The sequence below is a fragment of the Palaemon carinicauda genome, chromosome 4 (assembly GCF_036898095.1).
Source record: "Palaemon carinicauda isolate YSFRI2023 chromosome 4, ASM3689809v2, whole genome shotgun sequence".
NCBI lineage: Eukaryota > Metazoa > Arthropoda > Malacostraca > Decapoda > Palaemonidae > Palaemon > Palaemon carinicauda.
Genome location: NC_090728.1, coordinates 89,514,547 through 89,527,474, shown reverse-complemented (window position 1 = coordinate 89,527,474; position 12,928 = coordinate 89,514,547). Strand labels below are relative to the sequence as shown.

The 12,928-nt window shown below is 45.7% G+C and overlaps 1 protein-coding gene across 1 annotated transcript in view; it reads right to left on the bottom strand.

Moving 5' to 3' along the window:
• The window catches only part of LOC137639127 (probable RNA polymerase II nuclear localization protein SLC7A6OS), a 137,578-nt gene that overhangs the window by 92,560 nt on the left and 32,090 nt on the right, over positions 1–12,928 (bottom strand). The window contains exons 3-4 of the mRNA XM_068371439.1: positions 5,556–5,702; positions 4,404–4,574 (exon numbers count right to left, since the gene is read on the bottom strand). Of these exons, the coding sequence (XP_068227540.1) occupies positions 4,404–4,574; positions 5,556–5,702 (318 nt within the window). The remainder of the gene's footprint in view (positions 1–4,403; positions 4,575–5,555; positions 5,703–12,928) is intronic.

Sequence of the window (12,928 nt, the reverse complement as noted above, 5' to 3'; positions counted from 1 at the left end):
TGCTAGGGGAAGTCCCTCTCGTAGACTGATATTGTCTTTCCACCAATTCATGCAAGTCTTTACTTTTTCGGAAATCGGGATCGAGACCGCCTCTAGCGTCTTGTCCTTTTTCCAGTGAAAAGCTAGATGGAATTGTAGAGGTCGGAGGTGTAGCCTTCCTAGCGAGACAAACTGCTCCAGGGATGATAGAGTTCCTATCAGACTCCTCCAATTCCTGACTGAGCAACGTTCTCTCTTCAACATCTTTTGGATTACGAGCAGGGCTTGATCTATTCTGGGGGCCGACGGAAAAGCCCGAAAAACTGGACTGCGAATCTCCATCCCTAAATACAGAATAGTTTGGGATGGGATCAGCTGGGACTTTTCCAAGTTGACCAGAAGTCCCAATTCCTTGGTCAGATCTAAAGTCCAATTGAGATCCTTCAGACAGCGAAGACTGGACGAGGCTCTGAGAAGCCAGTCGTCCAAATAAAGGGAGGCTCGGATACCCGATAAATGGAGGAATTTTGCCACATTCCTCATAAGCCTCGTAAACACAAGAGGAGCAGGACTTAGGCCAAAGCACAGGGCCCGAAACTGGTACACCACATTGTCGAACACAAATCTCAGAAAAGGTTGGGAATCTGAGTGAATGGGGATGTGGAAGTAAGCGTCTCTTAGGTCTAGAGAGACCATCCAGTCTCCCTTTCTGACCGCTGCTAAAACTGACTTCGTGGTCTCCATGGTGAATTTTGTCTTTGTGACAAAGACATTCAGAGCACTGACGTCTAGCACCGGTCTCCAACCTCCTGTCTTCTTTGGTACTAGGAAGAGACGGTTGTAAAACCCCGGTGATTGAAGGTCCGAGACTTTGACCAACGCTCCCTTCTCTAGCAACAGAGACACTTCTAGTTTCAGGGCTTGTCTCTTTGCTTCCTCTCGGTACCTGGGAGAGAGATCGATGGGGGACGTCGCTAGAGGAGGTTTGCGTACAAATGGGATTTTGTACCCCTCTCTGAGCAACCTCACAGACTGTTGATCTGCGCCTCTCTTCTCCCAGGCTTGCCAGAAGTTCTTGAGTCTGGCACCTACTGCTGTCTGAAGCTGCGGGCAGTCAGACTCTGCCTCGCGAGGACTTGGTTCCTTTCCTCTTTCCTCTCTTTCCTTCGGCACGAGTACTTCCCCTGCTGGGGGCTCTGCCACGAAAGGGCGGAATAAACCTGGACGCTGGCGTGTCTATCCTAGGTCTAGCAGACAAGGCAGACGAAGGGGTCCCTTTGCGAGCCGAGGATGCAACCAAGTCATGGGTGTCCTTCTGCACAAGGGACAACGAAATTTCTTTAACCAAAAGTTCAGGAAACAAGAACTTAGATAAAGGGGCAAAGAGTAGCTCAGATCGTTGATAGGGCGTCACTCCTGCTGACAGAAAAGAGCACAGAGACTCTCGTTTCTTTAGGACTCCTGACGTAAACGAGGCGGAGAGCTCGTTGGATCCATCGCGGATGGCCTTATCCATGCAGGACATGATGAGTAAGGAAACATCTCTATCGGCTGATGAGATTTTCCTACTCAGGGCTCCCAAACCCCAGTCAAGGAAGTTAAAAACTTCAAAAGCCCTAAAGATGCCCTTAAGTAGATGGTCCAGGTCTGAGGATGACCAACTAATCTTCGAGCGTCTCATGGCTAGGCGACGGGGAGAGTCTACAAGACTTGAGAAGTCGCCCTGGGCAGAGGCAGGAACTTCCAAGCCGAGAGCTTCTCCCGTGGCATACCAGACGCTCGATCTAGACGAGAGTTTAGTTGGTGGAAAGGCAAAGGAAGTCTTCCCTAAACTCCTCTTGGTTTCTAACCAATCGCCTAACAGCCGTAAAGCTCTCTTGGATGAGCGAGAGAGAACGAGTTTTGTAAAGGCTGGCATGGCAGCAGGAACGCCTAAAACAAACTCAGACGGCGGCGAACGAGGAGCCACAGAGACAAAGTGTTCAGGGAACAACTCTTTACAGATGAGCATGACTTTCTTAAAGTCCATAGATGGCGGAACTGCTCTAGGCTCATCAATATCTGAAGGATGATCCTCAGGCTGAGGGTCAGCAACGTCCTCATCCGAAAGTTCCTCATCTGATAACTGATGAGAAACAAGCACAGGGGTAGGCAATGCTTGACACGCAGCATCCGCCCGCACTGGTGCATAAGTGACGGAGCAGGACGCAGCGTCCTGAAACTGCTGAACAGTCTGGGAACTGTCAACAACAACAACAGGAGCGTGAGGACGCACAGCGTCCACCCGAGACTGCTTAGACCGCCTGGGTTGTGCAGTCAAAACAACTCTAGGTTGCGGAGGTTGACGCACCGCGTCAAAACAAGTCAACTCTGATGGTTGGCGAACGTCCTGAACGTCACCAGCCGCATCAGTGAGTTGCCTAACGTCCACATTAGGTTGAAAGTCCACATGAGACCGCATCGGGTGTGGTACAACCCCAACTGGTTGACGTGAACTGGCAACACCAACGTCAACAGGACGCACAACAGAACGCTTGGGTGGCTGACGGCCAGGATCTCCATGAGATAAACGGCTAGGTTCAACGGAAACCTTCTCTGCGTTGTAATCTGCCATAAGGGACGCAAGCTTAGACTGCATGTCCTGCAGTACTGTATAACCCATTTAGGGTCTACGGTAACGGGTGCGGTAACAGCCGGGGTTAGCGTCTGAGACGGCACAACTTTGCCTTGCTTAGGCGGCGAGCAGTCATCCGATGACAGCAACGGGTCCGAACTGTCCCAATGACTACATCCGGGACGTTGGACCTGTCCTGAAGGGACCGACTTGCGTTTCAAAGGCCTAGAAACCTTGCTCCATGGTTTCTTGCGTGAAACGCCTTCGGAAGACGAGGTAAAAATGGGCTCTCTCGTCTTATGGTAGGGGCGATCTTGACGAGATACGCCTGATACCATAGAGGGAACGTCTGTTCGCTGATCAAGGCCTCTCGAACCCATAAGTCGTACGACATTGCTTCTCCCCTGGGCTTGGGAGCTTGCAAGAGGTCCCGGACTAGGTGAACGACAGGCACGAACAGACGAACCCTCGGTCGCAACACTGTTCACAACACTTTGCGCACTAATCACTTTCCCACTTTCCGCCGTGGCACTGTGGCACTTAAGCTCCTTCACGTCAGCCATGAGTTGATTACGGTCACTTGCTAACGCTTCAACCCTCTCCCCCAAGGCATGGATAGCACGTAACGTCTATCATCGACGGTTCCTGAGTGCTAGAAGGGGGGTTAGGAACAACCACTACAGGGGAAGGATTAGGTTCAGGGGCATGTGGAGAGGAAAAATCTACGGACCTAGAAGAACTTCTCCTTACCCTATCTCTCTCTAATCTGCGTGTATACTTATCATATTCGATAAAATCGAATTCCGAAAGGCCCACGCATTCCTCACACCGATCTCCCAATTGACAGGTTTTACCCCGACAATTGGAACAAACAGTATGAGGGTAGAGAGAAGCCTTTGGAAGACGCATATTACAGTCCCTAGCATTACACTTTCGAAACCTAGGTACTTGAGAAGGGTCAGCCATTTTGAATTAGTCAAAGAAAATTCCAAAAACAATCCAAGTCATCAACAAATAATCCGATTCAATAAAGAGTTCAAGAGTTTATGTTGAGGAAAAACACCTGTACTGCGAAAGCTCAAACCAAAATAAAGTACTTCACCAAAGATGATGGGAAAACTCCAGGTTCTACAGCGAGTATAAGTACGTCTTGTCGTCAACGTCGACAGAGAAGAATTGAAGGTTTTGTTTACATTCGAGAGTGGTATCTGGCCGACAGTTGGCGCTGGTGGGCACACCCGCAACCTGCATAGCGATCGCTCGCGAGTTTTTTGAGTATGTTGTCTGTCGAGCCGCAGAGTTGCAGCTATTATATATTCACCGGCTAAGTTTAATATTTAAAAATTTAGATTCGAACTTTGGAAGCAATTTCCCAAAGTTCGAGAGCCCTCTTGCCCGTCACAATTCTTCAACAATATTAAGAAACCACATAACTATGTCAAGGGATTCTCTCGCTAAGAGGGTATGCAGTGCTGAAGGCGAATGACTTCATCAAGCCATTCTCGCACTTAGAGAGTCCAACTCCACTGAAGACATTTCTCGCATTAAGAGAGTCCAACTCCACTAAAGACATATCCCCACTTCAAAATACAAAAGGTTTGTATACGATAAGAACAAATCTTTTTGTATAGAATTGACAGTCTAGAACTTTTTGGCCATGATATTGGGCTAGTTATAGGGAAAAGGTTTGTTCAAGACAAATTAAACTAATTTTAACAAGGATTCTCCAAATCTAAACATTAGGCTGTTGGATATAAAATATCTGACTATGAAAAGAATAAAAAAGGCTCTTATATTTATCATACCATACCTTTTCACTAGCAAGAACAGCATCAAAATAAGTAAACTCCATAGAGTCCACTGGTAAAGCTTCTGCCCCTTTCACATCTTTATTAAGGATTGTTTTCTCTTCTGTGGCAATAGACAAGCCTTCTTCATTTGGTACTGGAGGTTCACCCAAACCTCTGTTCTGAGATACAATCTGTATGACCAAGCATAAAGGAAAAAACATTACTACATGAAAACAAATACTTCTGAAGCCAAGAAAATTTATGAATGCCAAGAAAATTCTTGCCTATTTGGTTTTCTTACAACCTCATTACAGATAGCATCTACAGCACTTTGATGTGTAAACACAGTTTCCTACAGTATTTGGATTTTTTTGTCAAGTAGCAAAAAAAAACTTTCAAGTAAAAATCCTATACTTTCACCAGTTTAATAAGCATCAAGTGCAGTATATGCATATATTGCTATCTTATTTCTACCACAAAGAAGCTGAACATAGCCTGTTAACATACTGTATCTACCTCATCCAGGTATGCAATGCCAAAATTACTAGAATTTTTAACCATATTTTCCTTTAATAAGGTTATTTTTGTTCAAGAACAAAGACACAAACAATTCTAAAATGTCTACTATCAACCAACAGGGTACAATAGTTTTGTGTAACATTATATTTTCAACACACTGCAAAGCTTACTATTGAAATCACATTTTGTGAATACTGTACTCTCAATATTCATGATCACGTATCCTTACCTTAAGAATCAATATTAAACAAACTAAATCTCTTTAAATTAAAAATACCATTATAAGATTTCTGAAATGCTGTACAGCATATCGCTTATTTAAAGCATTGGATCTTATTTACTAAACCTTCTAATTCTAAAATGCCCAATGAAAGTCAAGTAATTTTGAGTTCATTAGTCAGGCCAAACAAATGAATAATAACTCTACTACTGCTATGTAAAGGCAAGACAATCTCTATCAAGTATTTGACTATGTTCATCAGCCTTGATTTAAAGACTAGAATTTATGGCAGATAATACAGTACTGAACTAATAAATTAGGCTTAAATTCATTGGCCGGTTTCAAACTTTTAATCAATATTTGAAAACTAATGGAAAAAGTTTTTATCAAAGTAAAAATGCTTTTAAACACATCTAAAATGGATGTAATTCACCTTATATCTTTTACTAACTGCTCTCCTCTTGGCATCACTACTGGATTTACTTTTATAGGAGACACCAGACCCTAATTTCTTGTAGTTTTCTCTTAGTTCCCATCCTCTTTTAATAGCTTTTTTGACCAATGGTTCCAATGGCTCCTCCTGAAAATAAAAGAAAATCAAAACTTCTGTTAATTTCATCATATCTAGAAGTTCTTTCCACTTATTCATGCAATATCATAAGTCAGTCTTACCTAGCTAACTTAGCTCAACCATTCAAAATGTCCCCAATTAATTACAAATTGTGAAAATAAAAGAACAAACTAAAATTTATCTTTAAATCACTAATAACTTCAAGCTACTCGGCAAACATTTTTAAAAGCCAAGACGATAAGCAAGAGTACTGTGCAGCTATAGTGACTTCAATCTAAACATTCTTGGACACTTGGCAAAAAGCTATTTACCGTACTTTATAGGAATTTTTCTAAATATTCTGCATAGGAGTACAGTACTGCATGATAATTTAGGATATTTTTCCAATGCTTGCCTCACTTTATTAACTCTATTGCTTGGAATAATTTGTCCTACAATTAAATTTCAGTCACATTACAATAATGACTGTCAAATCCCCAGGATAATTATGTATGGTATATGATAAGGAAAGTACAAACTGATATTCTGAGTAGTGTTAATGTAATCATTAGCCAAATTGTTGGTCTAATTTTCTTCAATGTAAAACCAATAACACTTATCAATAAGTTCTTCAAAGAAAAGTTATTACACGTGGATGATTTGTTTCATTATGATTTTTATTTGATTTGATTTGAATTATGAATTTGGAACACAGGGAACAGTAATCAGTTCAGGGATACCATTCAGTACCTAAGTGCAACTAGGGGAAAACCAACCAGTTGCAATATGAAGTAAAAGTCAAGAGGTTAAAGAGCAAGTTGAAAAATGAAAACAAAAATAAAAAATTTGTATTTTTCCTAACTACAATATATATACCCCAATCCTTTACTAAGAGAATGTTTTCAGCTTGACTTAAATTTGGCTGTTAAAGTTTATAATGGGATGTTGGTGGCAGGGATGGCCCTTCCTCCAAAAGGTACACCAATTAGCCACTTTAACCTTTACCTAGGGCCTGCGGGGTGGTTGAGGCAGAAAGTGAAACTTAAAGAATTCATGTTTGTATAGAGTAGTTAGGAAAAATACAAATTACTTATAAATTGTGTGATTTGCTCCCAAACGAATACAAACACTCATCCGGAAAAGGAGACCCCTCCTTAGGGGGGGGAGGAAACCCCTATAAACATATTGGCTTGTTTAAAATCCTGGGATGTCAATACGCTCGGACCTGACAGAGGTGCAGGTGTGTTTATTCCTACCATCTCCCAAAACTTCAGAATAGATTTTCATTGGTTGGGCTAGGTTTCTGTCTGCTGACAGACAGTCCATTAGGAAACTATATCCTTAGAAGAATATGATGCCATAATACATGGTAAATTAGGCCAACTGTATCCTACATCCTATCCATCCTCCCAGTTGTAAGGATTGGGGAAACACTTCTATAACCAATCTGTAAAGAACAGTTGCTCGGTATAGAAGCTCACCTGCAGCAACGTCCGATCCAGCAAATAACAGAATGACTGCGGCACCCACACAGCAGGCATAAAAAAGGGCAAGACACTCCATCCCTTATCCTAAACATAAAACTGTTATCTTAGACAAAATGCTTCTTATCCAGTAAGAAGCTAGGTAAGCTACACAACTGCTGAGCAGCTACCACAGGTCAGAATGAAACCATATCTAAAGACTAGCGGGTATACTCCCATAGACAGTACGCTGTAAAGGTTGCCTGGCACTTTCACCATCGACAGATTCTTCCTGAAGGCTAGGGTAAATCCGATATTCTGGCTTAGAGTGATTGCATCCACGGTGGTCCCTCATGGAAGTGCTTGTCTCATTGTTCCCATGAAGCCATAATGAAATTGCATTTCAAGACCTCTTATTTCTTTCCTTACGAAAGAAATAGTCGAAGTGTCCACCAGCAAGAACATGATGACAAGTCATTCATGTCTAGTTAGTCACCTTTGAAAGGAGAGGAAAGAGGATAGAAGTCATGCATGCTTGGAGTCTAGGTCCTTGCCATAATGGATATCTTCTGTCCTTCACAATGCCTAGTGATACTAGTAAACTTAAGCAGTTCATTCCTTCCCAGACCTAACCCAAGTTCGAGCGATTTTCTTCTTCACTAGTTAATCCATTGAGAGCTCCAACACTTGGAGTAAAATCCCCCACCCACAATGGGCAAGTTCCCTCTTCACTAATACTTCATGATCCATGGTTAAGATATAAAACAAAAGTAACTAATAAAGAAAACAAGCATAGAAAATACAACTTATTCTTTTAAAATGTTAGAAATACATGTTCTCATGAAAAAGTGCCTGTATGAGCTAGGTGTAGAGGTGAAATGCCCATGGGGGGGAGGCATGTCTACTGCAGCAACTATAGTCAGATACTGGGAAATACTGGGGCCACTGAGAACAGAGAACAAACAACACCAAAGATGAACTCTTGAATTCTTTAAATAAGGAATAGAACATCATTCGAGTCTTACCTTATGAATGATCAAGCTTCTCTACTGCGTACTGCCTCCGTAGCACAAAAGCAGAGTGCAGCGGCAGTCTTGCGGGCAGCAGTCAGCAGGCCTCAGTGTCCTCACGGCGTTAGCGTCCTGACCTGAGCTGATGCAGTGTGCAGACCAAGTACTGACTGATGAATGATGATGAAGGGAGGGGTTAAAAATGCATTGTGACGTGTGTCATGGCTGGGTCAAGGGTACCCGGTGGTAACTGTTAAGAGCTAGCTAGGCCAGAGCAGAGGTCAAAACGGTCATGGTAAAAGGTATTACCAGTTACCAACTCATTAAAAAGGGAAAATGGACCTTCTCACCTGAGCGATAAGCCGATAAGTAGGTGGGGTCCCTGCCCAGCCTTGCTGTGACAGCTGACAGGGCGAACCCCACTGGGATATGCTTTAATTAACACCCCAGTGAGAAGACCTCTGCTAATCCTTTATGGTCACACACCTGGTTGACTTGGGCGGTGAGTCACCGCCCAAGTCAACCAGGTGTGTGACCCTAGGCAGTTGGGCGGCGGGGGCTTGGCTGCTTGCGACACCTATCTGAATTTGGTATGGAAATGGTACGATTAAGTACGAAAAAAAAAAAATCGTACTTTCGTACCGTACCGAACTCGATGGAAAATATCGTACCGTAATATCGAACCGTACTTACATCTCCCATAAAACTGTACCGTACCGTACTACATGCCCTGCTTCCCTCATACAACCAATGGATCAGGGGGTGATTCGGGCCTTGAACACGAGGTCCACGATGGAGGGCCTCATCTCCTCCATCGATGAAGGCGACGAGGACTTCAGCCTCAAGAGATATTGGCTGGAATATAACATTGCAACGTGCCTGGCCAACATTCAGAAAGCTCTTAATGAGATGAAAGAGCAAACACTGAATGCAAGTTGGAAAAAATTGTGGCCAGACGTTGTTCAGGACTATGAGGGATTTACGCCAGACGAAGTTCACCACTCCGCCGTAGATAAGGCTGTGAGGCTGGCACGGTTAGTAGTCAATGAAGGTTTCTCTGACATGACGACGGAAGATGCCAACTCACTGATCGAATGCCACTCGGAGCCCCTAACCGACGAGGATCTTGTCAAAATGACAAGATCAGCGAGTGAGGAAGAAGAACAGGCAGCCGACGTCGGCGATGACGACGACGAAGCTGAAGAATGTGGACTTACCTTGGACAACCTGCAAGAGCTCTGCACCATGGCACGGGCTCTGCAACAAAGGGCGCAGGAAATTGACAATAATATGGTCAGAGCCATCGAATTTAGTAACCGTATTGACGGTGTAATGGTGTTGTACAAGAGCATATTTGCTCAGATGAAAAAAAAGTCAACAACTTCCCCTAACGATGTTCCTAGTGCACCGAAAACCTTCAGGAACACCCTCCCTACCTGGGTGTTGATGGACATACCCAGATAGATTAAGACTTGGGTTGGAATCAAACTAGACTTCTCTGCATTTACAAGAATCCCCAGGTCCTTGCAAAGGTCTAAAAGTCTTCTCAGGTGATCCAGAACTAGCTCCCTGGACGAGGCCAGGAGTAGCCAATCGTCTAGGTACCTTAGCAGTCGTATCCCGTGCTTGTGAGCCCACGAGGAAACGAGTTCGAGAACCCTCGTAAAGACCTGTGGGGTGGTCGAGAGGCCGAAGCATAGGACTTTGAACTCGAAGATTCGACCCTGAACCAGAAAGCGCAGGAATTTCCGATATGCGATATGGATCGGCACTTGGAAATATGCGTCTTTCAAGTCCACAGATGCCATAAAGTCTCCTGGACGCACAGCTTGGATTACGGAGGCTGCTGTCTCCATTTTGAATGGAGTTTGCCTCACAAACGGATTCAAGGTAGAGAGATCGATTACTGGTCTCCAACCTCCAGAGGCTTTCTCTACCAGAAAGAGGCAACTGAAAAACCCCGGGAGGTGTTGGAGACCTCTTGTATGGCACCTTTTAGAAGCATGCTCTGGATCTCCCGAGCTAGGGCTTGCTGTTTCCCTGGATCCCAAGGGACCTGGGAGGACGAGATCAGGGGAGGAATTAGAGGAGGAGGAGTCTATGAAGGGGATGCGGTACCCCCCACCGAAGCACCTTGATGGTCCATTGCATGGCCCCCATAGCCTTCCACCTCCTCCAACTCCCCTACAGGCAACCCCCTACACACTGCGAGGGGGGAGCCGTGACCCTATTTCTGTCTAGGATTTAGCCTTTAGCCTTGGGAGGAGCCGACTTTCCTCTGCCCATAGGTTTGGCTATAAAAGAGGGGCGGCTGAGGTTCTTGGCTGGGAGTGGAGTTGCGGTTGTGATTTTAGGTTGTGGATTTGGCTGCTGTTGCATTGTGCGAAGGGAGGCAGCCTTTTGCATCGCGGTGTCCTGCGTCTCTTTCCTCCAAGTATCTAAGGCAGAGGAAACTGCTTGTTTAGAAAAGAGGAGAGGTTGCAGAAGGTCCGAGTTTCTCAAATCTGATTTCTCGGCCTTACCAATACTGCTATGAAGTCTGGAAACTACTGATTCCCTCCTTTTGAGGACCCAATTGCCCCACATGGTTGCAGTTGTAGCAGTTAGGAAGTCCATTGTCTTGGCCCCAGCTGCTAGGACTTCCTGTAGGTACTGCATGGAATTTTGGTTTGATAGGTCTTCGTGACTCGCTAGGTAGCCGACTGTGCCTGACCACGTGTCAAACCAGGATAATGCCTCCAGAAAGGACATTGAAGCTGCTTCCATTGCCAAGGCTTCTGTGGCAGTGAAGGAGACTGGGAGAGAAGAGTCTCTCTGAAGAGCAGCCCGGTGTGAGCCTCGCAGTGAGGGAATCCAGGGTCAGAGGAGAAGGGTTGGCATCTCTGACCTTGTAAAAGTGCTTTTGCCTCGAAAACGGGAATTGTAGAAGTTTATGGGATCCTTGCGACTTCAAGGAACCCATTTCCCCTGAGACCGCCTGCGAGACCTTCCTCAGACGGCCTGTAGTGTGAATAGACTAGGGAAGTTCGATTCTGGTCTTAGGGTTTGGTGGAGGATGACATAGTCTGTCTAAAGCTGGAGCGTCGGTATGTCGAGGCGACAGATGTAGATCACCGAGGCCTGAGATATTACACATAGTTCTTAAGAGCCCTCAGATAGGAGGACTCTAAGTCCTTTGATGGTTGCTCTTCCGAGGAATCTTCCGGTTGCGCTAATTCCTCGCGAGGAAGGGCGATAGAAGTCAAGAGTGTCTGGAGGTAACGGCGAAGTAGGAGACTCCATTGCCGTTGTTCCAAGGGAATGCTGAGCGCTGGATAATGGCGCCGCGAGCGCCTGACCTTGCCTGGAAGTCGATGGTCTAGGCGTAGGTGACCGAATTATAGGTACTGTCATAGTAAAATTCATTAAGATTCCTCTTTTTGAAGTGTCTGAAGAACGAGGTAGAAGAGGCTGCATTGATCAGCGGTTTGGCCTTTTCCCTCTGCTCTCAACCGAGGAGAAGGGTTGAACCCCTGCGTCTTCTTCCGAGGTCCTCGAGAGGCTCATATTCTGTAATTCATTAGGGAGCAAGGGAACCGGAGCTGTCCTGTCTGAAACACGAGGACGAGGTGATTGACCCCGCGCGGATATGCCCGGAGACTTAAGCGATCAGGAGGTTGAAGGACGGGAGCACTCTCTCTCTGATGATACATAGCGGCGGTGAGGAGAAGTGCTCTTTCTCCCTTTCCTAGAGCGATCCGAGCTCCTCAAAATAATATGTGAAGGAGAGGGATCGCGCTCAGAGTCCGCTTTTCCCTTGTCCGCGCTCCGGGCGTAATTAGATGAAAAATCGTGGCAAGAGCTTCTCCAACGGGAGCGCTTATTACGCTTTGGAGAACTCTTTTGTGACAAAGAGCGAGAACGTATCGTACCGCTCTTTTTCTTGAAGCGCATAGAGCGCCTTGATGATCCCTCGCGAGAGGAAGTCGATAGCGAGGCAGAACAATGACGCGAGGAAGCGCTCTTCTTATGTATGTGACGAAAGCGCTGCTTGTCTCTCGGCAAGACATTTCGTGAAGAGATAGAAGGCAAGGAAGAGCGAGAACGATGATGTCTCTTCCTATGTCACCTGTCTCTCCGACGAGAACGTCTGGGCGAAGGAGAGCGAGCTCTCCTTTTCATCTTCTCTCTCTCCCTCCTAGCCTCCGAGGAGGGCGAGGACGATGATGATGAGGAGGAGGAAGAGGAGGAGAAGGATGTACTGCAATGTTTGCGCTTGCGACATTGTAGTTTTGTAGAAGCGCAAGCGAGGTGTGAAGCAGACGCCGCCGGAGCTGAAGTTACTATATCTGCTGAAACTTCTGCAGGTGCCGACTAAGTTGACGGGAGGTAGATGAGGTCCGGAACCCCCGAGGGTTCCAAAACAGAAGGGACCTGAGGTAAAACTGTGCCCGTGAGGAACTGGTTCCACACTTCCTCCGAAGGAGAACCAGGGAGTCCAAGGGCAGGCCATACCGCTCGTACGTGATCTGGAATGGAAGCGGTAATAGTCATTCCCGGTGGCGGAAAAAATTGTCCCAGTGGGAGGGGCAAGGTGATCCGCCTGAACAAGGGGAATGGGGGTTAAGTCAATGGTGCCGCTCTTCCTTGACTTCCCACCGGAGGATGGAGGCAAGGAAGAGCCTGAAGGGAGAGATCGAGAGGCCGAAGAAGAGTCCTGAGACTCCTTACCTTTCAACGGCGAACCTGGAGGTAACGAATCCTTATTGGATTTCTTCTTCTTCCTCTTCACGAACTTTTCCCA